We start from the raw sequence: 25,974 nt of genomic DNA on the forward strand, positions 1-25,974 counted from the left end.
CTGTGTGACCTTAGACAAACATTTAATCTCTCAGTTCCCCATCACTACATCACAGGCATGTTTTGAGGATAAATGCATTAAAAGATTGTTAGGTGCTAAGATCCTGTGGCAATGGGGCCATATAGGATCTATAGGAAACTAGAATAGCATGAGGCATGGGAATGTGAATGAGGGAGGTTCCTAATATTGCAAAAATATAGCAATGGTTACATTAAAGTGTAGGAGATTATGAATTTCCATTTTTTTATTTGAAGGATCTAGTAATAAATAATTTAAATAATTTAGTAAAAATTTATTTTGCTTTTTATTGTGCAAAATTTAGAGGACAAAGTTAAGTTTCGATAAGTGATGCAAAATGGGCAGTGTGAGTGGAGAATATGACAATGCAAATCATGATGGATTCTTCTAATATTCATTTTTCGGCACTATTTGGTGTGTTTTTTGGTGGGGGGAAATTGTTGTGAAGGAAGTAATATTGATTTTGGGTGTTAGCTGGAGTCCATAAAACCACTTTTTCCCGCTGTTTTTTAATACTAGTGTTTATTTTAAACTATATATATGCATTTGTATATCAGGTGAATACTATGAATTATTTATATATAAAAACACGATACAGCGTGTTTGATGTATCTGTAGAAGTTCACAGTATGCACATCACACATGCATGTGCATATATATATACACACACACACACAGAGTGTTTGTGCATGTGTTTGTGTACTGTATTAACAAAATGTAGAAACTGTCTTCAAAGAACTTTTAGCTCATGATAATTTTCCTGTCAGTGGTAATTATATGCTTTAAGTAACTTCTTTTTGGATTCATTTAGCAGCAGCAACAGAAGAACCAGAGGTGATTCCAGACCCAGCCAAGCAGACAGATCGAGTGGTGAAAATAGCAGGAATAAGTGCTGGAATTCTGGTATTCATCCTCCTTCTCCTAGTTGTCATATTAATTGTCAAAAAAAGGTAAGAATATTAAATTTTCCTGTCTCCTGTTTCTTCTATACTGAATAATCCAAGCATATTCTTTCACAGAGCATTTCAGGGAAAGACAGTTGTCAGGACCAGTAGCTGAATAAAATATATGCTCAGCATTTGAGTGGATTCTTATTTCCTCTTATTAGTTATTAGAACACTGTTTTTATACTAAATTTTGAGATACTGTATATGTAAATAAAACGAGGATTGCTGTCATTTTGAGGTCTAGTAGCTTTACTTTTTTTGTTATTCATTTCTAAGTAGCTTTAATTTTCAATTTATAAAAGTATACAGGAGTGCATAAAAAATATATCATTGAAATTCGTGGATTCTTATTTATTTATTTTACCTTCCATATTGCAAACTCTATAGAGATTTGTTTCCATATGAAGTCCTTATGAGTAGTCCTTTGTTATAAATTATCAGACTTTTCTTGCAAAATGTTTTAAATATTTTTGATATATTTGGCTCCATTCTTGTAAATCTAGAAAATAATATATATATATATATCACATTACATCATTATAAAATTATCCTAGTGAGTCTTTAGTGCATGAATTTTTTTTTTAAGAAAGTATTAATCTGAATGAAATTCAGGTGGTTTTAATACTTTTCATAGCCAGAAAACAAGCAATAGTGCCATCTTCTGGAATTATAAAATGATAACTCTGCACAAAAGGCTAATTTCATTTACAAGTTACTACAATATACTACTTGTGCATTTTAAAAATATGCTTAACTTTTCAGTACTTTCAACTCTTAACCTCGCATAAAATTTCTATAAATTCTTAGTCAGATCATCTTAACTATTATTACAAACAATGAGTCCCTCATTCCCTCTTTTTTCCTTACACCCAATCCTTTACCCCGATCCCATTCAGGATGCACAAACCAGCATGTTCTGCTTAGAATGAGATCTTTTTCTTCCAGAGGTTTGTGCATTGCAGTTTTTTTCCCCCCTAGAATTCTTAACCAATAATATATTTGTAAATGTTGCATATGTTAAACTGAAATGAAGTTTTCTATTACTTTTAAAAAGTAGAAAAACATTAAAATTGTGCCTAAGATCATACTATATGTTATAATTAATGGTTTCCATTAGATTTTTTTGTTTAATTTATTGCCTCTTTACAATTACCCCTGGAGATATATAACTTGGAGAAGAAACGTCTGCATTAGAAACATTAGGTATGCTTATAGTATTCTGTGTTAGTTAGCTACATATGTGATTTTCCAAATAGTGCTTTCACTTCTCTCTGTTGTCTACCTTTGTGGTTAAGAATTATATGCATATACAAAAAAGCAAGTCATGATATTTTAAAAAGACATAAATTCTTATTATTTTCTCTATTTACACAAATTGTGAAGAGCAATATATAGATTTTTTTTCAACTTTCAGCAAGGAATTTTGCTTGATCTGTATTGCAAGATATATCGCTGGTACATATCTTTTCACCGTGGTCCCCTCATATTTGATACAAGATTGTATGTGACCAGCTCCCCATTATATATTGCCAGTCACTTCCAAACAGGATTGGCTAATCTTGTGGGTAAGAACTGCATAAAACTTCAAGGGGCATGTGAAAACATTCATTAGCAGATGTGTTCATTCTTACATTCCGAGCCTTCCTGAACTCTTGCTTTCACTAGTTTTTAAATGAAGCTTTAATTCCTAATGTATTAAATTGCTTGATGAAGATAAATTAACAATGTCAGTAAAATGATACTTTAAAACTTTTCTCCCTGTATAAAACCCTGCAAGCAATAATATGTTAGAAGTTATACTTGATCATCTGTCTAAAAATGCATAATACATTAAAACTTCTGTAACATTCTGTATTCAAAATAGGTGGGAAAATTAACCTATTTAATGAATCTTTCATGTTTGGTAATTTTTCACAATGATAGTTTAATTGGTCATTTGTTGAATATATAAAGATCATTCAGTTTTTTCCCCTCAGGAAAAGTGGACAATTTTTTAGATCAACCCTTAGTCAAGGTCACTTACAATAAATATATAAAATACTAAGAGACTGGTATACACATACCTAAGTTAATTCAGTCCCTCTGGTGAATCAGGACAATTTGTATAATAAATCCATGAACAGATGGAACATCTCTTTCTCTCTCGCGCGCGCGCACACATACACACACTCTCTCTCGCACATGCAAACACACATTTCAGTTAGCTTTGGTGGGATTGAAAATTTGTTAAGTTACATATCAGCATACATATCCAGTGATTCCATAATGTAGTATCCCTTTTGATACCTGAGATTGATTATAGCTATTATATAAAAAAATTAACAATACAATGAATTTACTCATTCCCATGGGTTTAATAAGTCTCATGTTAACATAGATCTCTAAATTTGATTAAATGTGGCTTTATCTTTTAATGAAGAAAAAAACCTGAGTGGTAAGCCGTTCTGTACATGATTTCACAAGTCTAAGAGATGGTTTATGCTTTGCCTGATCATTTTGTGCAAATTGCTTTACGTTCAACTGGATGAAACTCTATTGGCTCTTACACAGTTTTACAAAGTAATCAAACTAAGAAAAGGGATACTGCATCTTTCAAATAGCAATGGCAGTTTTTTAATTGTTGGACTATTAGCAAATGTACTTCATTTCCTTCCATTTGTTTACCTTCCATATTTTTAAATGCTTAGCATGCATACATCAACATTTCTGACTGTCAGATTTAAAAATATAAAATATATGTTTGCATTCAGCAAATGTGTGTGTATATATAGGTATCAGTATACACATACATCTGCTGTAAAATGTGTATTGTATATGGTATGAGTGTACACATATATGTACATACAGTATGTCTGCAAACATATATGTACACCTGTGTATCAGTAAAGACTTTAAAATGTCTTCATTAAATTTAGTGGTTTTCTGACCAAGTATATTAATACAATCTTTAGTTTTTGTAACTGAAAAGTAAAAAGCATATTTAGTGCACAGGCTTTGTACACAGCTATTCCATTTATCATGACATTTAGGTAGTAATTGATCATCATACTATGCTGAACTTCATGTTGAAAATACATAATCCATTTAATTTTCCATTTTTTGGCAGTAGATTAAATGTCAGCATGTAATTTTCTCAAAGTGATCTCTCTCTAAAAACCAAATCATTTTTATATGCTAGTGTATTTTTTTAATTGCATGGCAAAGTAAAGCTAATCAGTGCATGAGCAAGTTGAAATGCTAACTGAAGAAACATGAATTTTTCAATTTTTTTTTAACACACATTTCTCTGCTTTGTTCAATGTGACGGAGTCACGCTTTTCATTCACCATTGCTTCTCTTTTTCCACTGTCTGTGATTTGCTTGCCAGGAGGAGCTACTATTCTTACTCCTACTATCTGTAAGTAGAAAATGGGTGACTTACTACTTTACATGTTTTAAAGATGCAGTATCCCTTTTTAAAAAAAGAAAAAATACAGTCTTTATAATTTTGCTAAATTTCAATTCTTGATACATTTCCTTGGTCTTAGGGGCTCTAAAGGTTCCCTTGTGGTTTTCCTATTTTACCTTGTTTTTTTTAAAGGGATATTGTATTTATAACTGTATATTGAGATTTTTACTCTTTGCCTATCTTTTTTTCCATAATTATCATTTTAGTTAATATAGTCACATTTTGATTTGCATTCTATATCAAACTTACACATCACACTACAAAATGTCTTGTGTAGTGGCTCTCGCATAGGGAACATGGTTGTGAACCACTATTTTTTGTTTTTATTTAACACGAATAAGTCAATGTAGAGAAAGTACATTTGCAGCTGATATTGCGTAACAATAGTATGCAAATCAGATGTAAATTTCAAACATGTAAACAGGCTCTTGCATGCTGCCTGGAGGGCAGGATGTTTACAATGGTGGGAGCAACAATGGGAATTGTTTTTACAAAAAGGTCTGTTGTATACAAGGTCTTTCTCTATTGCTCATTGGGCAATCTGCATACGCAAGCAAAAGTATTATTTTATACTGTATAGCAGAAACTTTGCTTCATTGTAGCAGAATTACATTTTTGTCTGTCAACCAAATGAATTTTTGTAAGATCTGTAATGATGTAGGCATTGATTGAGCAAAGTGCTTGAGCATGTGCTTAAATTTAAGGATGTGCATAAAGTCCCATTCATTTCAAAGGGACTATAGCAGTGGTTTTCAAACTGTGGGTCACAACCCAGTACTAGGTCGCGGAATGGAAGGCATTGGGTCACAGCGGCTCTGGTCAGCACCACCAACTGGGCTGTTAAAAGTCCCGTTGGTGATGCTGCCCGGCTAAGACAGGCTAGTCCCTACCTGTTTTAACACTGTGCTGCACCCCAGAAGCGGCCAGCAGTAGGTCCGGCTCCTAGGCAGGGGGGTCTCGGGGCTCCGCGTGCTACCCCTTCCCCAAGCACTGGCTCCGCAGTCCCATTGGCTGGTTCCCAGTTGGCGGCGGCGGCGCCTGTGGGCGGGAGCTGCTTGCACACCTCACCTAGGAGCCGACCTGCTGCTGGCCACTGCCAGAGCGCAGTGCGGTCCGCAGTGCCAGGACAGGTGGGAAGCTTGCCTCTGCACCCCTGCTGTGCCACTGACTGGGAGCCGCCAGAGGGAAGCCCACGCCCCAACCCCCAGCCCTGAGTCCTCCCCAAACTCGGAACCTCTTCCTGCACCCCAAACGCCTCATCCCAGAGCCTGCACCCAGAGCCCTGACCCCCTCCTGTACCCCAACCCCTGCCCCAGCCCAGAACCCCTCCCACACTCCAAATCCCTCATCCCCAGCTGCGTTGGGTCGCGGGCATCAACAATTTTCTTCAACTGTATCGCGAGAAAAAACGTTTGAAAACCACTGGACTAAAGCATGTGCCTGATTATGGATGCCCCTCTACATTTTTGTTTAAACAGGTTATTTACTTGACTTCATATAATAAACTGAAAAAGCTAAACAAGCTGTTGTTAACTAACACTGCCATTCTCTACTTCATTGTGATGAATTGTAATTTCCTTGTTAAATAAGAATAGCTTCAGCCAAAGATAATTAACTGTATAGTTTCATACTATGATAGAGCACTTTTTCCCTCTTGACACCCCCTGAAACACCCACCTGCCTTAGGTTTATGCACTTGGATCCTTTGATAGACAATGAGAAACATTTATGCTTCTGTCAGTCTCAAGTACTTGCATAATAAATTACTTAACTGTCTGACTGGATGTGCCTTTAGAAAAGATCAGGCCTACAAGGAGTCAATAAATTGCAGTGCTAGAATACAATGGGCCTTTTTTGAGGAAGTTGACACAAAGCAGAAGAATTAGTAGTAAACTACTGTTATACATTAATAAGTTGTAAAGCTTTTCAGTGGCTGCTGATTTATGTAGCATAGCTAGCAAATTTTGTTACAAAGTGGTGCTTTAAAAGGGGGCTTAGTGTAGCTGAGAGATTAGACTTAACCTTTTTTGTTCCTTTCCAGAGGTGGTCTTTAAAACTAGGGGCCTTACAAATGGGAGGTTTAATGTCTGGAAAATATCTGAAAAACTTTGATACTAGAAAAGTAGAGTCTGAACTAGAAATGCCAGTTTCAGGAAAGCTTTGACAGAATTAGAGAGCAGTAATAAATCTGGAGCATTTTCAGTTCTGGGGCTTCTATTTTTACAAATTTAAAGGTTTGTTCAGCTGGAGTATTACATAAACAAACTTTGCTAATTACTCTAAAAATGCTTGCCTGGAGAAAACCTATATCGTAAAGTGTTTTAAGGAGACACCAAAAATGTATTATTCACTAATGGAATCATGTGAACTTGTTTATTTTTGGACATCAAAATTCTAAATTTTTGACCCCTCCGGCTTTAATTAAAGAATAATAGTCTGAGAAGATCTTCATGACTTCCTTAACAGACTGGTGGTTGTTAGGATGAAAGTATCAAGGAGAGGAAGGAGTTAGATCATCTAAAAATTTTCCCTGCTTGATTATATGTGAGACCAGTTCTCAGGTCTGCTTTGCCTTGTCTATCTTCAACACTTCTTGGTGGACCTTAAAAGCTGAATCAAGTTTGTGAAACCTAAGAAACAGACTTCAAAGGAATTAGTATCTAGTGGAGAGAGAGCCCCATTTCCTATTTCTGGACCAGGGTAGATCATACTTCCCTATTCTGGTCTGTCCTAAATCCTAGCACATACCTAGCTGATGGCATACATAACCTACAGTTATGTAGTATTTTCCTCACTAACCTCTCCTGTGTAGCTGCAGAATATTGAAATTTTGCAGCCAACACTAGAAGGCTCTAACAGAAGTTTTATCCCATGAAATACAAGATAGATATGCAAATTGTAAAAGCATTTAACACTATAGTAATAACATTGCTTTTGGACAGAAAAAGATCATGAAATTAAACTGCTTTTAAAAAAAAATTAGATTTTCAACATACAGTATTTGCTATGCTGATTACCTTTTTTCTATATGGTACTTGTGGTTCATCTAAGAAGACCATGCTAAATGGTTATCTTAGCCATAATGCTTTGAGCTATAGTTGTTACTACAATAATAATTTTAAATATTTTATCATTGTGATGGGTTGGATCACAGAAACCCCCTTCGGAGCTGCCACCTGATGTGCCAAGACTGCCCCTGCTTTCCCTCTGCCAGCAAGGGAATCCAGCACCCTATTTTGCTGAGCCAGACACACCCGTCTGCTCCAACACAGACCCAGGGTCTGAACCAAGTGCCCAAAAGCTGCAGACTTAACTGAAAACAGCTTACAGAGGTGTGCTTGTCTCTAACATTTAGATGCCCAACTCCCAGTGGGGTCTAAACCCAAATAAATCAGTTTTACCCTGTATAAAGCCTATGCAGGGTAAACTCATAAATTGTTCGCCCTCTATAACACTGATAGAGAGAGATGCACAGTTGTTTGCCTCCCCAGGTATTAATACATACTCTGAGTTAATTAATCAGTAAAAAGTGATTTTATTAAATACAGAAAGTAGGATTTAAGTGGTTCCAAGTAGTAACAGACAGAACAAAGTAAGTGACCAAGCAAAATAAAATAAAATGCGCAAATCTATGTCTAATCAAACTGAATACAAATAATCTCACCCTTAGAGATGCTTCAGTAAGTTTTTTCCTCAGACTAGACACCTTCCAGGCCTGGGCACAATTCTTTCCCCTGGTACAGCTCTTGTTCCAGCTCAGGTGATAGCTAGGGGATTCTTCATGATGGCTTCTCTTTTTGTTCTGTTCCACCCATTTATATATCTTTTGCATAAGGCGGGAATCCTTTGTCCCTCTCTGGGTTCCCACCCCCTCCTTCTCAATGGAAAGACACCAGGTTAAAGATGGATTCCAGTTCAGGTGACATGATCACATGTCACTGCAAGACTTCATTACCCACTTGCCAGTACACATGTATACAGGAAGACTTACAGGTAAAACAGAGCCATCTGCAGTCATTTGTCCTGGTTAATGGGAGTCATCAAGATTCCAGACCACCATTAATGGCCCACACTTTGCATAATTACAATAGGCCCTCAGAGTTATATTTCATATTTCTAGTCCCAGATACAAGAGTGGTACATTTATACAAATAGGATGATAACACTCAGTAGATTATAAGCTTTGTAATGCTACCTTACAAGAGACCTTTTGCAAGAAGCATATCCCAGTTACATTATATTCACTCATTAACATATTTTTATAAAACCATATAGACTGCAACATTGCAATCATATTCATTAATATAATAAAATGTATGTAGATCATTCATAAAGACCTAAAGAATACTTTATGTAATATCTTGCACATTTAAGACTTTAAATACAGTAGTCTTAAAATGACGACTATAACCTATTGGCTCTGACTTCAAAGGGCAATGAGTCACTTGCAGTGCTGCATTCATAAAGAGAGTTTCTTGAACTATTTCCTCAATGTGCAATTCATGTGCAGCGACTGTTAAATTTTGGTTTTAGCTATACAATTCAGGGTGCTAAGGCATATGTGTGTGATACATTCACAGTCTGTGGTTGCTCATTCAAAAAATCTAGTGTTCTCAAATTGCATAGAATACAGATTTGTCTGAACAAAAAAGATAGCATCAGGAAAGATAAAGAAATCTCATACCATTTAGTATTGTGTATGTAAAGAGAAGGAGCAGCTCCTAACATGAAATGTACCATTAATCTGCTTTGGATAATTATGTTGTGTTGTTGGATTTCTTGGCTAATAAAGTAATCTCAGTGGTAAAATTTTTCCCTAATAGGAAGAACAGGGAAATGAATTATCCAGTTATAAAATCAAAATGTAGACTTAAATGGGAATGGTTGATAAAATTGCATGTACAGATGATACTTATTTATCATTTTAGTTAAAATATAACTACAACCTCTAATTTGTTTATATTAGTATAATTACTCTCTGGCAAAAAATTAATATCACTAGGTACGGAAATAAGAACTTGCATATTAAAGTATTTATGCAGCATAAATATTATATTCTCTCTTTCTCTCAAGGAGCAGGAAATATAATTGCAGCTATGCTTATTGGATCATCGGCCTTTGCTTGTTGCCACCAAGCCTCACTCACATGCACCGTTAATTAACTATAGCAGGTGTTAATGTTTCATCAAATATTAAGGTGGTTTGGGTTTTTTTTTTTTCTTGGCTGGGCAGCAAACTTGCTAAGAAACGCAAGGACGCCATGGGGAACACCAGACAAGAAATGACACACATGGTGAATGCAATGGATAGGAGTTACGCTGATCAGAGCACCCTTCATGCAGAGGATCCCCTCTCAATCACATTTATGGACTCTCATAACTTCAGCCCCAGATGTAAGTACAACAGTGCTAGATCCTATTGACTGTAGTTGGCTATAAGGGAATAGGAAAGGCAGATTAGTGTGCTTTTCTGGTTTGTTGCGTATAGCACTGGTTCTCAACCAAGGGTACGTGGAGGTCTTCTGGGGCGTACATCAGCTCATCTCGATATTTGCCTACTTTTACAACAGGCAAAAAGCACTAGTGAAGTCAATGCAAACTAAAATTTCATGCAGACAATGACTTGTTTATATTGCTCTCCACTGAAATGTAAGTACAATATTTAATATTCCATGGTAAGAATGAGAAAGTAAGCAAATTTTCAGTAATCCTGTGCTGTGACACTTTTGTATGTAAGCAAGTAGTTTTTAAGTGTTGTGAAAGTTGGGGTACACAAGACAAATCCGACTCCTGAAAGGGGTACAGTATTCTGGAAAGGTTGAGAACCACTGGCATATAGGACCAATCTACAAATGTAGGTTTCAGTGGGAGATAAGAGAAATAAAAGTGTTTAGAAAGGAATGCTTATGTATAATGGGTTGGGAGTATTTTTCCATAGGAGTGTGTCGTCATGTTTGATATACTTCCAACCAGTCATAGTTAGTACTGATTAGTACATCTTCTAGAGTTGATTCTGTGTTTTTTATAGCACCTTTTTAAATTGCATTCCAAAATATTATTTTCCCATGCAAAGGCACTGTATATCAAATTATTAAGTAATGACTTTGCAAATGTCTGTAACCATAATCAATTAGCTCTTTTTTTGCATGAGCTCCAAATAAGTTTCTCCCTTTTGGAGGTGAGGAAGTTGCAACAGGAAACAACAATTCAACTTCCCATCCTTTTGTAAAATGCATGTTTGCTTATATTTCTGTGAAGACAGGAAAGTTTACTACTGAAATGTGTTGTTTTGAGGATCGACACTCCACCCCCACCCCAAGACACACACTCCCTTACTATAGTACTTATAAGGTCATGACTCAGGAAGGCATTTAAGTCTCACTTAAGTCAATGTTGAGGATGTGATTAAGTGCTTTCCTGAATCACAGTCTATATCAGTAATTGCAAAAACTTCATGATTCATTTCAGAACTGAGTAGTAATTATAACAGTGATCTTTGATCTGTTGCATTATTGCTCCTTAATATTGTTGGGGAAAATTTAAAATGTAGGTGATAATGTCAAAAATTCATTTTTAACTTTTCTGCACTTGGAGGCAGTTAGAACTCTGAGCAGAAACTCTCTTGGTGGTTTGGCAGCATTGTGTTATATTGTGATATAGGAAACAAAATTGGGGGGTAATCTTAGATCTCGCTGTTCAGGTCAGTCCAGCTCAATATGCGGTGGAGACCACATTCTTTAAGCATCTCCTATCCAATTTCAGTTTAATAGCAACCTAGCTTGCCACACTTCTGTATGGAGTTAAGGTGCTATACTAGTGGCTGTGTACAATTGTGGCTAGAGTTGGTCAGAATTTTGCCAGCGACTGCTAATTCGTCAGAATCTAAACAGAACTGAGGCAGGGCTCCTATGGCAACCTGCCTGCCAGGCAAGTTTGGCAACCTGCCTGGTTTCCTGCCAGCTCTCACCCAGCTCTTCAGCAGCCAGTCTGGAAGCCCTGGGAATGCTGACTCCCAGGCTTCCCGGGGCTGCAGCTTTGGAGCAGCCAACCAGGCAGATTGCCCCATGGCTCTGACTTTATTCCATTTTGCAAAAAATTTTGAATTTTTTTGTTCTTGTTCCAAAACAGAACAAAATCAAATTTTGAAATATCAAAATCCTCCATGAAATGGGATACATTTCTCCCAACAGCTCTAATCAGGGCCTGTAAAATCCTACCAATTTTAACTAAGGTATGGTTACATCAGTATGTGCAGCGTTTCCTTGTTTTTTCCCCTGTACTTACTTTAGGAAATACCTTGAGTACTGCAAATAATGAGGCTATTAACTGTAAATATTTATTTAGTTTTCTAAGATAATTGGCAAGCTTTTAAGGAACACCCTTTGTTATTGGAATTGGGGTATTTGGGAAAATGTTGCACATTAAGGGATGGGTTGGGTTGAAAAGGAAAGGCATAGTTCTGTAAAAGTGAGCTATTATGTCACTGCTAATGAAGACTAGTGAGGGACCGTGTCCCTTCTAGGAATAAAAGCTTGTTGAATTAAATGCATATGATATCTTATTGGACTTCATTGCAAATAAGAATCTCTTCTGCTTGTATCTTTATACTTAGGAACATCATTGCCTAATTTAATGCAGCTGAAGTTTATTTTGTTTTAGCTATTAATATAAATATACTGCACATAAGAGATACCCTTTCCCCTCTGTTACGTATGATGTCCAGTAAACTGGAAGTATACATTCTCTGTTTGCTGTAACAAAATTAATGGGAGTTTCACTGTGCATTTTATCATGTTGTTGTTTTTCTTCTTAAAAATACACTAATTAAGGGTAATGTATTTCTTCATGAGCTTTGTTTTCCTGCAGTGCCCAATGATCCACTTGTGCCGACTGCTGTGTTAGGTGAGGACCTAGTCCTTCATCCTCTGTTCCTGCATGGATTTCATCTCCTTGCATGGTTTATAGCTCTGTCAACAAATATATTGTATGCAGTATTGAAGCTGCTTGTTTTAGATAATAGATAGCCAAGCTATTATCAGACAATGCAGGTATATTCAACTCTGTACTCAGTTTATCAGTTGAGTTAAAGTTGAAATAAGTGTCAATGCAAAAAAAAAAATCTTTAATTCTTGCATTTAAAATTACTCTGAGTGCTAAGTGACTAGGAGCAAAATGATAACAGTTGTAAAATGTTATAGGTATTCACCTCCCCATGGCACTAGGACTAATCCAGATGAATCGATCTGTGAGGCTAGAACCTGGGGGGGGGAAACAAAACAAAAACCTATATTATGATTAGATAGCACCCCAAGCTCTATTTTCTAACTAAAGAATTGGGAGGAGGGGGAGATTAAATATCTAATATGCGGGAAAGATTAATAAAATCTTGATTTATGCTTTTCACCCTTTATGTAATTAAAGTTTTCAAATGCCCCTGAGTGATAGGCAGTGGTGACTTTGGAGTTATTTCAAAAATTGAAGAGGTTTTGTTTTGTATTGTTTTATTATTTTATTTTATTTTATTTTACTCTATTTTTGGCTTTACAAAGAATATTGAAGAACTTTGTTTTTTAGAAAATGGTTTTAAAAATGCAGTGGAAAAATAAAATTTGTATCCTGTTTTCTGACTTGATATAATCTAATGAATGATATTAGAGTTCAGTCAGTTACCATGGCTGCTTTACTACTAAAAAGTCAGCAAAATTAGACTTACTGATTGGGTGGTATTTAAACATTGAACTTTCCCTATTGTGTTTCTTTGGTAGGCTTTTTTCTAATACGCATTATCTCAGGCTTTTACTATTCATGTAGGCCATGTCCAATTATATTTGCAATGACATTAGAACTACTGAAACTACTAATTCATGTAGGTGAAACAAATTTCTTGATAGCCAATGGTAAATCTGTTGAAACTATACTGTGACATATAACTGTGAAGAGCAAGCCCTAGGGGTTAATTGAAGGAGAGTTTAATAGTTTCTGTACGTATTCTCATCTCAGCATACTTTTCATTTGTTTTTCACAGATGAGCAGTTTTTCATATGACCAGAACTATAGCAAATAAGTCTTATGTTAGCTAATGGTTGTGTTAGGTTGTAGTGGTACTAGACATTTGAATGATTTTTTTAGTTCATTTTTAGCACGTTAGTGTCTCATTCCATTCTACATACATTATCTAATAGTAAGTTATTCTGATAATTTTGGTTTTCTTAGATCCATACCATTCCATTGGATTCAGTGGGGAGCTCTACTTAAAAATCGATGTCATGATATAGCCATTATATTTTAGAAACTATTTGAAATATTATAAAGCCTCATAACTTTTAATGCTATTTATCGTTTAGTCATTTTCTAATCTAATACAGACTTCAAATAAATTTCTTATGTTCTTGTTCACTCTTTGTTTTTTGCTGCTTCAATGGGTTAAAGTGCCTATTACTGGTAAGTATATTGGAAGAAACTAAAGAGAACTGCACATCAAGAGAATATTTGAAATGTGTATGGTTTAATATATATAATACTACAGTAAAAGTGACTGGTACATGTCACTCATGCTATTAGGTGGTTTAATGAGGCATAAATGTATTGAAATTAGCAACTCTTGTGTAACAGCTTACGGAGCGAGGTTACTTACTTTAAGATTGCATTTGATACAGCATTCAAATTTTGTGCACTTTTGGCAGAATTGTAGAGAATTTTTAAATGCAAGGCTCTCTGTCCAGACCTTGAAATGCTGGCTATATTGCTAGGGCTTTCTGCTTGTTTCTTTGGAAGGGACAAGAGTGGACTGATTGCAAAATAGCATGTATGAGTGTTGGATCTCTTATGGAATGACTTGGAATGATAAACCAGCTTTTGCCTAAGAAAGCATGAAAACAGCAGCAACATACTTAGAGTGGCCAAGTAGCCAAAATCTGGTTTCTGTATTACATTCTATCCTTCTAAATACTACCTGTAATTTTAATTGGAATTTTGAAAGTGGCATTCACCTTTACTTCCTGTGCGAACCAGTCAGTAGAATTGCTGCGTGCTATTAGCATTTCACAAAAGTCGTTGACTCCTTGTCAATAGTGTAAGAAGTGATCCCTTTATGGAGTTTATATATCCGTTTAGGTTTGAGTCGTGCTTTGGAATCCTTCAGGAGGAGAGGATTGTTACATACTCATTTTATAAATAGTATTTCTTTCTTTACTTAAAATGGAGAGTGTCCAGCTGAAATCAGGGCACTTGACAACTCAGCTGTTCAGTTGAAGGATAGGTGGCACAATGATAGTATTAAAGTCTCCACTTCTGTATGTGTTGGTTCTTCAGTCCCAAATGGATTATGTAGGCTGAACCCTAATATGAAGATTTTTTAATAACAAATGGTATAGCTGTAATCTATAATGTTTGGTGGGGGTGGGGTTGTTTGTTTTTTGAACTGGGATCTGAACTCACTGATTCTGGATGTAGAACCATGGTGAGCTGGAAGCACCGAAGAGCTATCCTCATTCTGTTGCTTATTTCATAGTTTTGTTGTCTTTATTACATAAGCTTGTTTCAGAAAAGTTTAAATTTTGGATAACAGTGAGAAAGTGCACTTTTCTAAAAGACCATTAATGATCTTTGTAGCTTTTTAATGAAGTACCCTTAGACCTTCTGCTCTACAGAAAAGAGAATCTCAATCTTTTCAGTGTGTTTGCAATCAAATAAATAAATTAAATTTAACACCCAGAATGCGGTAGGTGCTGGCTTGCACACTCAGAAATTTTGGGGGAAGGTGAAGTGATGAGAAACTGTAAATCTCTGTTTCAATAATAGGCTGAAAATTTTACTGTAGTTGATTCATTTCAAATGTATACACTAGTGTTAGAATAAATGTTACTTACTTCTCTGGGTTTTTGTAACCACAGATGAGAATCACAGTGCGACAGCAGAGTCCAGTCGCCTGCTGGATGTCCCTCGCTACCTTTGTGAAGGAACAGAGTCCCCTTATCAGACTGGACAGCTGCATCCGGCCATCAGAGTAGCTGATTTGCTGCAACATATTAACCTCATGAAGACATCTGATAGCTATGGTTTTAAAGAGGAATATGAGGTAGAACTTCAGTGATTTATTCATGAATTATTCTTATCAGAAAAACCCCTTGTGAGTACAGTATCTTGTTTGATATGAGGGCTCTTGGTTGCAGAGGGATTAAACTAATTGTAATGGGATGAAAGAAAATTTGACAGTGAGATATATTAGGTAGTGGGATAATCCCAGAGTGAGGTGGGGAGAGGAGTTCTATTATTTGAGACATTCCAAATGACAGTAGTCTGGACTAAGGACTAGACATGTCCAACAGTGAAAAATCCAGCACTGGTGGTGGAGGGTGGGTACATATGGACAGATAGCTCTCCTCCACCTCTGGTTTTGGATTCTCTGGGATGAATCCATGAGGTTAGAATGTCAGAAACAGTACATCCAGTAAAGTGTTACAGCCTAGTTTGCATACAATTACAACTATATTTAAAATGATGTAACAGTTTCAACTTGCTTGGTAAACTGTGCTGATTACATTTAGAGCCCTCCCCCCACCACCTACTTATGAATTTAATAGGAGAACAAGACTTAATGCGGATGCATAGCTGTTTTCATCATACCCCTGCCATTTTCCCCTCTTCACTTACATGCATTTCCCCTTTGTCAGTGTTTTCTTATACCGGGCTTCATTTTAGGGCTGTGCTTCCATAGTGCACAAAGAGCAGTGACTAGTTTAGTCCCTGATTTCTACTTCTGATGAATGGCCTCCTGCTTCATCTTTCCTTGCCCTAACGTGGGCCAATGGTGGAGAATGTGCTTTTAACTTTGTTTCCATAGTGACTGTTCTGTTTCTGTGGCTGATCTCCCAGGTAGGGGCAGCACAACACCCAGAAAGGAAGCTATAGTGGCACATGCCTTCAGCAGTTAGATAGAAGCGTGGTATACAAGTTGTGGGCAATGGAAAAGAACACAGAGAAAAGTCTCATCTGCCATTGCTGAGATAGCAACCTTAATTTTACACCCTTCACAATATGGAGAGGAGTTTGAAAATGTTTTGCTAGTAGTTTTAAAGTTTTAACTTTAAAATAAGAGCACGAACAGCAAGAGTTTTAGGAGGAGTCTTCATGATTGCTGTGTTCAAGAGTAATACCTGCTCCACTCTAAGTAAAATTATGGAACAGGTAGTAGGTGTCTGAATATATTATGGTACATTATAAGAGGGGGGAGGGTCAGTCTGTGTATATTTAATCCAGGATTCCTCTTCTTTTCCTTCCTCCCCACCTTGTGAAGACTGCTGAGCACTTGCCTGTCCATTTCCAGACCTCCATCAAGCCTCCATCATACCTCCATCTATTTTGGGCCAGGAGGACTGGGTTTGAAATCCCTTTGGAAATCAGTCAGTGACTGATTCATTAGCCTGAGAGAGAGACTCTCCCTCTTCCTATAGCTAAATTTCTACTTCTGCTATCAAGGAAGCTAGTGGGTGACAGATCAGATAATCAAAACTGAGATTCTTTTATGATAGAGAACTGTCAGGACATAATCATGCTATCCTAAAAAAGATGTCCTTAGCAATGTTGTTTTCAAAATTTACATAGGTTTTACTAAAATAATTTCCTTATCTATATATATATGTATATTTTAATAGAGTTTCTTTGAGGGACAGTCAGCATCTTGGGATGTCGCTAAAAAGGATCAAAACAGAACAAAGAACCGATATGGAAACATTATAGCATGTAAGTTCCTAGATGGCTTGCAGTCAGTGTTTGACTGTGCTGATATTAATTGTCATATGCTGCTGTATTTATTGAACAGCTTTTTAAAGTAAAAATAAAAAATGCAGTGGCACATCTGCTTATAAAATCAAATGCTCATTATTGATCAATGTAGAAATACAGTGCTATCTTCAGAATTTGTGCCATTGTCAGATTCTTTCCCTTCAGGGCTAATGTGTGTTTAATTTTTGTTTGTACATAAAATGCATGTGGAGATTAAACATATGAGAGTGACAGAGTAACAAAATCCCTTTGAATGTTACATTAATTGCAGTTTTGTGCAACTATAATTGTATTCCAGGTTAAAGTATATCAGACTGTCCACATGCTCTTTTTGTTGTTGTTGTTGTTCCTTGTAGCCATTGTGTCTGACCGGTTGTGTAACATAGGTGTGTTTTACATTGATGGCTGGGAGCAGGGAGTCCTGACTCTCTCGAATCCTTAGACATAATGCTTTTGATAGCTTAGAGTATGTCTACGCTTAAAATGCTACAGAGGCACAGCTGCACCACTATAGCGCTTTTAGTGTACACGCTACCCACTCCAACAGGAGGGCTTCTCTCTCGGTGGTGTAAGTAATCCACCTCCCTGAGAGGCTGTAGCTAGGTCAACGGAATAATTCTTCTGTCCGCATAGCACTCTCAATACTGGGGGTTAGGTCAGGTTAACTATGCCACTAAGGGGTGTAGACCAGGTCTTAGATTCAAACACAGGGTAAACATATTTGATTAACATTTTATATGGGAATTGTGTATGCAATAATAATGCCACTCATCACATTTAAATGATTGAAAGCATGTTGCTAATATGCACATTGCAGTTTTTTAAGGAGCTATATATGAAGTTACATGACGGTGGGAGCAAAGGACTCATAATAGTCAGGACTTTTGGGGTTTCTAGTTTACCATCTCTGCCACTAACTTGTTTTGTGACTTCGACCAAATCACATAGATTCTTTGTCTCTATTTACCTTATGTATCATTGTGATACCTACTAACTACACAGGGGTAATGAAACTTATTAACCATTGTGAAACGCTTTCAGACCCTCAGACAAAAGACCCCTCTCTGTGTAACTATAAGGTAATCCCTCCGTTTTAAAGATTTTAAATTGTCAGGCACTAGTAGTTTCCTCAGAAGCCTTTCCAGTGCACTAGATCATTGTAATTTACTGTTGCCTGCCATTTATTTTATATTTATATTCAAGCCAGGTCTGAAGGAACTTCTATTACCTATTTTTGTTTTGTTTTTTTCTTATATTAATTTTACAGATGACCACTCCAGAGTGATTTTGCAACCTGTTGAGGATGATCCTTCTTCAGATTACATTAATGCAAACTATATAGATGTAAGTGGTTGCATGGATTTCTCCCTTTCACCTTGCCAGCTTCTGTGTGTGAAACTTTTTGCATGTTGTGCTTATAAAATTATTGAAAGCTTTTTTTTTTTAAGAACAAAATGTACACTTTCCTTGTTCTACGTCCCAGTACTCACTGACATTGTTGTGCTTTCTTTCACATCTGACTTTGGTTTGGGCTGTAGATTTGGCTGTACAGGGATGTAAGTACCACTATATGTGAATAACAGCATCCTATTGTAAATATTTGCTATAGACATTGTTCTTAATTACTTTACTTTTCTGTTTTTATTACTAGATATCAATGCATGCTTCATTTAATTTATCTCATGTAATATCTGTTCTTTTTTTCCCCATTTTCTTTTGTGTAAATACTTTATGTATGTACCTGTGTTAAAGAGATCGCTTAGACCGTTAACATAGTTCTAGGTATTGTTACATAAACCAGATAAACTTCCTCTTTAAAAAAGTTGCTGTTAACTTAAATTTTATTTTGGATGGTTTTGGTTACTAGCTTTTATTTTCCCCTCCCATTTTTATGTGAGAAGCTGGATAGTATGCTGTAAAGTAGTGGTTCTGAAAGTGTATCGAAGTGGTGTTTCTAATACATGGCTTGGAAAGGAGTTGAGGAGGATAGCCTTGTTTATTTTCTGAAAGGCAACAGTCATCAAGCTGAATATGTAATTAATATTTGATCTTCAGGTGCCAATTGGATATTATACAGTATATACACAAACATATATATTTACATTATTTTAGAAATGTAGTGTAAGTTTCTTGATTTCTACTGTACATCTTTTTTCAATTTTGAATTTCCACATTTTGTCAGGAGTTCAAAGGAACAGGAATCTTGAGAGATCTCTGCCATGTATATTGGTCCAGAAAATATAACCTTGTTTAACCGAAACCTTGAGAAAAAAGAGAGTGGGAGGACAAATAATATGGATGAATGAAAGACCTGTAAAAGCAATATCACCCAGAATATTTACTGGGTGTGTTTTAAAGGGCAGTTTTTTCTCAACTTCTTTTATATGTAGCACCACACTAACTCTTTTCCCTTCCAGTGGTGGTTTGTAAAACTTAAGACTCTCTAGGGTATAAAGTTTCTGCTATACTTATAGCACTGAATTTCTTATCTCTGCTACTGTGATGTGTAGGACCAGAGATATTTTGACAAAGGATTTCCACAAAATGTTTCCCCTGATTTGTGATAAATCCCGTTTCTCAGAGGTATGTTATCCCATGTAGACAAAAACACCATCATATCATAACCCAGGAGGAAGACCAGAAACTTACATTGACTCTTTGCTGAAAATATTTCTTACTTTTTCCTGAAAACACGGTGTATAAAGAGAGTGTAGCACTGTGTTAAACTTGTGTAATTTGAAGTTGGGGCTGGGTATTAAAACCTCGTGGGGGATTGGATTGACTTTCCTGGGGTGTTTTTTAAAAATACTGAGTAAGCCGATCCATTCTAAAAACACAAATAAAATGCTGTTCAGAAGGATTTTTATGAGCTGCAAAGGAAGGTAATCAATCGTTGGCAAGGATGGTTAAACAGTTCTCAAAGAGAGAGTTCAAATTGCATGGATACGTGGAAATCTGTCAGTTTAGTGGCAACAAGGGGATACAAGGAGTCTAAAGATCCGTGATTCCTCTAATGAGTGTTTGACCCTGTTGGCTTAGTAAGACTATAACCCAGCAAATAGCTGGGGTTATTTCTCTCACATTCTCACAGAATATCACGTATACCACTTCCTCTCATACTAGCTCTACTAAATTTAGTTCCTTCCTACAACCCTGATCTTTCTACCTTATTACTAGCACCAGCCTGAATAAGTTTTTGATGAGTTAATTTAGTACAGGATCCATTCATCTTGCAGTTCACATGCTAATAATTGACAGTTGATAATGATGTGCAGACCAGCAAGCAATGGAACTTAGCCAGCTAGCTGGAAAGGTTCGGTTGTACAGGTTTGTTTCTGTATATGTGTGTGTGTATATACATGTGTGTGTATCATGTACAATATAATACACAGACACACACTCTGTATAATATTGAAAACATTTTGCAAAACATTCTGTTGTACCCGAATGCAGCAGGGCATTCATTCTACGCACACACACATTGTCCAGCTCTAACATTGGAATGTTCCGTTATTATTATGTATGGCTCTAATAGACATCTTTGTGCATTTGTAATTAAAATTATTTTGATAAGAAAATGAAAATTATATATTGGTTTCATTGCTTATGGCAACAAGGACTAATCATTTTTGGTAATGTGAAGGCAAAGACCATTTTCACTAAATTTAAAATAAGCCACCCGATGTAGTCAGCAGAGAAAGGGGGTGTCAAAAAAGGACTAATTAATAGCCCTAGTGACCTGACTAAGCTAATTTTTACTGTTACAGTACAAGTATGCTCAGGTCCGATGTTAATTTTTCCATTTTATTTGTTACCATTTGAACCTTTTCAGACTTAATAGATCTGTTTGTTATGAGCTATTCAGTGGCGGCTCTTGACTTTTTTGACAGGTGAGGCACAAATCACAAAACAGTTATTTCTACCCCTGAGGTAGAAATAAAGGTTACCTTATTTATCGTGAAGAAACAGTAGGCAGATTTGGGAGCTGGACCTGCCACCACTGCCACTGCTACCCAGCTTGCACGGGGTGGTGGGACATGAGGTAGGCTGTAGGGCTCAGCAGAAGCTTCTCTCACACACTCTGAGCTCACCCTGTGGGGGAGGAGGCTGGAGGAGAAGGTGAGGTCACTATGTGTGCAAGAAGCCAGAGGGCCTGTCCCCTGCAAACTCCCTGCTTCCTGGAGCTTAACTGCTACAATCCTGCCTTGGCCTCACCAAGCAGTGGTTACCATAGCAACGCCTTTAAAAAGTGGCTTGTGGGCATGGTAAATTGCCATGATAACATGGCAGCTTCCTGAGGCATAATTAGCTATACCAAGATTTGAACAGCACTATGTCCCTCAAACTTCCTGGTATTGCATTTCACCACAGGAGAGAGAGAGAGAGTTGTGAGATTTAAATCAAATAATAATTTGCCCTTAAATCTGTATATATTTATCATTTTTTAAAAAAAGAATATGCAAAATGTGTTTTGTACCTTTTGGGAATTCTTGATTAGGCTGTGCCTCACTTGCCTGGGCTGACGAAGCCGCCCCTGACCTATACACAGTTCTTAGCTACTAGTCTGTTCTGAAAAGGTTTTCTATAGCTAAACTGTCTTACAGTCCATTATGCCTTCATTTTCCCCTCCCTAGCTTGTTCTGGTTGGTATTAAAGTACAGAAACCAACTTATTCTTCTGTTTTAGGGCTATCAAAGACCAAGTCACTACATTGCAACCCAAGGTAAGAATCTTCCAGAGCAATGTCACCCAGCAAACCTGCTCCATAACGATCAGTGGACTCTGCCCTTTTATGTACAATATAAAAATGGAACCAGAGTTGGTATGTAGTGTATAGTTTGCAGCAGCCACTGTTTATTCTTCTGTGCTGCAGCAATTTAATATAATTTGCCTACATGGAGCATGCATAAATTAAAACTTGCATTAATTTGTTGCACTAAATATTGAGTAACTCCTATTCCCCCTATTACTTTTTCCCCATACAAGTCTAGTCAATAGTTACTACAGTCATTTGCAATTTGAGTGTGAGTGGGGGAAGGGCACGTGGGCTGAAAGAAAAGGGAAATTTCAGCATATCTTAGGTGTTTGTCTTCTCATAGTACTATATGTTACGAAGCTGTGTGGTATTGGTCCAAGACCAATATTGCTGGGGTAAATAATGACATAGTTACCACCATTGTAGCAGTTTTTTGACAAGCTGAGACCAAAGATGGTCTGTCTCTCCCAGGGAGCTTTGACCAGTGAGGCTCTTAGCAGAGAGAAGTGAGGAAAGTCTTCCAAATTCAACACTCTGGAAGGAAAAGGACAGGAGAGGAGGAGGCTTCCATTTTCTGTATAAATCAATCACTTCACACCTCAGGTGAAGCTATGCAAGTTGTAGAAAAGTAAACAGGTTTGACTCAATTGTTTCCATTTCATAATATAGGGCCACATTTTAAAGACTGCCTCTAATTATGCATTTGCAACCAATTGCAGGAATAAATAATATGATTTTGTCAGGTAGCTACCCAATTATGGTCACAAATCAAGTAATTAGATGTCTAAATCTAATAATTTTTACTTGTAGTTGATTATACCTGCAAAATTAGAAGCTAAATGGAAACCTGTTTAACAATTTGGCCCATAAGGTTTTGTCATATATAAGTCCAAAGTCCTTTTCTTTGGGCTCTAATGGAATCTATATATGCCTACCTACTTTTATCGATTATGTTTGCACGCGAACATTTAGTTGTGTTTTAACACATTAATTAATAAGGTTGTAAATTATTGTCCGTACAGGACACAAACGTTTGTTGCCTATTATATTTAGACCTCGGCTACAGCCTACGAGCAAACATAAGTAGAAGCAAGTGCTTGTGTCCTCAATCAAATGTTTGTGTAGTGTCTACACTAGAATTTACAACCACATTAATTAGCAAGTGTTAAAACAAAACTAAAAAATTATATCCACATATGGCTTCTATCATATTGTCTGAGTAGCTACTACAGTGTATGAGCACTTACACTTTAATATCTTTCAAGTGGTAATTTGGTTAAATTGAGACGCTTCTGCCCCGATTATGAATAACATTATGGTTTAACAACGTCGTCAATATAATGCTGCAATTCTGTAGGGATTATTAGAACCTTTCATATCTGAGCAAATAACTTTCTGCATATCAAATGCCTATGCTAAAAGATTTTGTTTTTAGTGTTCAGTCGGGTAGTAGTTTTATTACATAGTGTTAAATGTTTTTTTCCAGGTCCAGTCCATGAAACAGTGTACGATTTTTGGAGAATGATATGGCAGGAACAGTCAGCTTGTGTTGTGATGGTTACAAATTTAGTTGAAGTTGGACGGGTAAGAAACTTTATTTTTAAAATATTATATCCAAAGGATAGCCTCTCAAACTGCTGTTTATCATTGCCGAAGAAAATACAGAAAAATCTTTTGAAAGACACCCTTAACTCTGGGGATGAAGGGGATAAGATAGTATTTTTCTGAGTTTGTATGTCCTTGCAACTTGAAGTAGCATTATATAATATGGCTGCTTTATAAAGAAAAGACCCAACGAATCAGGCTGTTGCCATGTTATTTTCGTGAACAGGGAACAATGCTGCCTGAATCCATAATACAATATAGTGCATAAGAAACATTTCTATATTACTCTGTGCTCAGATGATCACAGCTAGCTGACTAGACAACAAGTGCACATCATCTTTAACAGCAGATAGAAATCAGCAGATTATTTTGCATTTTAGGATTAGCCAGTCTCTTGAGAATTACTTTAATAAAACACCTGAGATTGCTTTACAACAGCATAATTATTGAAATGGAAAACATCCCACAGCATTAATTAAAACCAGTGAAAAATATGTTTTCCTTACTAGAAAACTATAGAATTCAGATTCACTAATTCAGAAAGATAATTTGGCCTTTGTGGAGAGATGTGTAAATCAGCATAAACACTTAATACTAACATTATGAACAGCTTTCACAGTACTTGACTGGCAGTTCGTGCATCTGGTCCACAGTAGGGTTCATATGACTACATTATCATTTTGAAAGTAATTGTGATATAAATTGTTAAGTTACTATTTGGCATTCTTTCACTTTCGTATGCTTTAAGGTGCCTTTTAATTTTGTTTTTAGGTCAAGTGCTATAAGTACTGGCCTGATGACACCGAAGTTTATGGGGACTTCAAAGTGACTTGTGTGGAAATGGAGCCACTTGCGGAGTACGTAGTAAGGACATTCACCCTTGAAAGGGTAAGCCCTTTGAAAGACATCAGAATATTGCTACTTTGCAGCTCAGTTTGTTAAACAGTGTCTTTCACATATTCATGTATAATACCAAATCATTCTGCCTAATTAACAATTCCATAATGCAGAATTTATTTTACCATGGGAGGAATATGTTACATCATTGGTTCCCAATCATTCATATACCCATAGCTCTTGTACTTCAATTTGTTTTGACTGGTGGTGTACACTTCCCTTTCTGACCTTAAAAACGAGCCTGTTTGCTGAGCCCAAGTACATTGTTCTTAACAATCTTCCATTCACTGGGGCATGTCCTGACCCTTACAGGGGTTAATGTTGCTCCAATACCCTGACTTGTGCATTACTTAGGGTATATCTACAATACGAAATTAGGTCGATTTTATAGAAGTCAATTTTTAGAAATCAATTTTATACAGTCGATTGTGTATGTCCCCACTAAGTGCATTAAGTTGGTGGAGTGTGTCCTCACTACCGTGGCTAGCGTCGACTTATGGAGCGGTGCACTGCAGGTAGCTATCCCATAGTTCCCGCAGTCTCCGCTGCCCATTGGAATTCTGGGTTAAGCTCCCAATGCCTGATGGGGCAAAAACATTGTCATGGGTGGTTTTGGGTACGTGTTTGTCAGTCGCCCCTCCCCATGAACGCAACGACAGACAATTGTTTTGCACTTTTTTTCCTGGGTTACCAGAGCAGACGCCATACCATGGCAGCATCGCATGGTCGCACCTACCCCTTGCTCCCATGGCTCATGAAGCCTGGACAGTAGTAAGGAGCAGTTCAACTATAGGCTGAGCAGGTGCAGAATGGTGGTAGAATGTGCCTTTGGACGTTTAAAAGCTCGCTGGTGCTGTTTGCTAACTAGGTCAGACCTCAGCGCAACCAACATTTCCATTGTTATTGCTGCTTGTTGCATGTGCCATAATATCTGGGAAAGTAAGGGGGAGACGTTTATGGTGGGGTGGGATGTTGAAGCAAATTGCCTGGCGTCTGATTATGAGCAGCCAGACACCAGGGCGATTAGAAGACCACAGCAAGGTGTGCTGCACATCAGATAGGCTTTGAAAACCAGTTTCATGACTGGCCAGGCTTTGGTGTGACAGTTGTGTGTGTTTCTCCTTGATGCAAACCCGCCCCCTTTGTTGATTTTGATTCCCTGTAAGCCAATCACCCTCCCCCCTTCGAAATAAAGTAACTGTTGTTTTGAAACCATACATTCTTTCTTTATTAAAAAAAAAAGAGAGGGATAACGGATAAGGTAGCCCGGATGGGGTGGGGGAGGAGGGAAGGACAAAGCCACATTGCTTATTGTAGCCACACTGAAAATCAAACTGTTTGAATGACAGCCTTCTGTTGCTTGGGCCATCCTCTGCAGTGGAGTGGCTGGGTGCCCGGAGCCTCTCTTTTCCCCCCACCGCCACCCCACGTTCTTGGGCTTCTGGGTGAGGAGGCTATGGAACATGGGGAGGAGGGGAGGCGGTTATACAGTGGATGCAGCGGGGGTCTGTGCTCTTGTTG

General features: G+C 37.1%; 1 protein-coding gene across 12 annotated transcripts in view; it reads left to right on the top strand.

The window, feature by feature from the left end:
* PTPRK (protein tyrosine phosphatase receptor type K) overlaps positions 1–25,974 on the top strand; it is a 563,838-nt gene that overhangs the window by 517,576 nt on the left and 20,288 nt on the right. For 3 of the 12 annotated variants that reach the window (XM_034765702.1, XM_034765704.1, XM_034765713.1), the window contains 11 exons: positions 830–968; positions 4,333–4,362; positions 9,646–9,806; positions 12,279–12,314; positions 13,842–13,853; positions 15,305–15,489; positions 17,066–17,153; positions 18,463–18,539; positions 21,882–21,918; positions 23,438–23,535; positions 24,328–24,444. In XM_034765702.1, coding sequence (XP_034621593.1) covers positions 830–968; positions 4,333–4,362; positions 9,646–9,806; positions 12,279–12,314; positions 13,842–13,853; positions 15,305–15,489; positions 17,066–17,153; positions 18,463–18,539; positions 21,882–21,918; positions 23,438–23,535; positions 24,328–24,444 — 980 coding nt within the window. Of the gene's footprint in view, positions 1–829; positions 969–4,332; positions 4,363–9,636; positions 9,807–12,278; positions 12,315–13,841; positions 13,854–15,304; positions 15,490–17,065; positions 17,154–18,462; positions 18,540–21,881; positions 21,919–23,437; positions 23,536–24,327; positions 24,445–25,974 lie in introns of all 12 variants that reach the window. The other 9 variants (XM_034765706.1, XM_034765714.1, XM_034765707.1 and 6 more) reach the window with 6 other exon arrangements.

The sequence above is a fragment of the Trachemys scripta genome, chromosome 3 (genome assembly GCF_013100865.1).
Source record: "Trachemys scripta elegans isolate TJP31775 chromosome 3, CAS_Tse_1.0, whole genome shotgun sequence".
Lineage (NCBI taxonomy): Eukaryota > Metazoa > Chordata > Testudines > Emydidae > Trachemys > Trachemys scripta.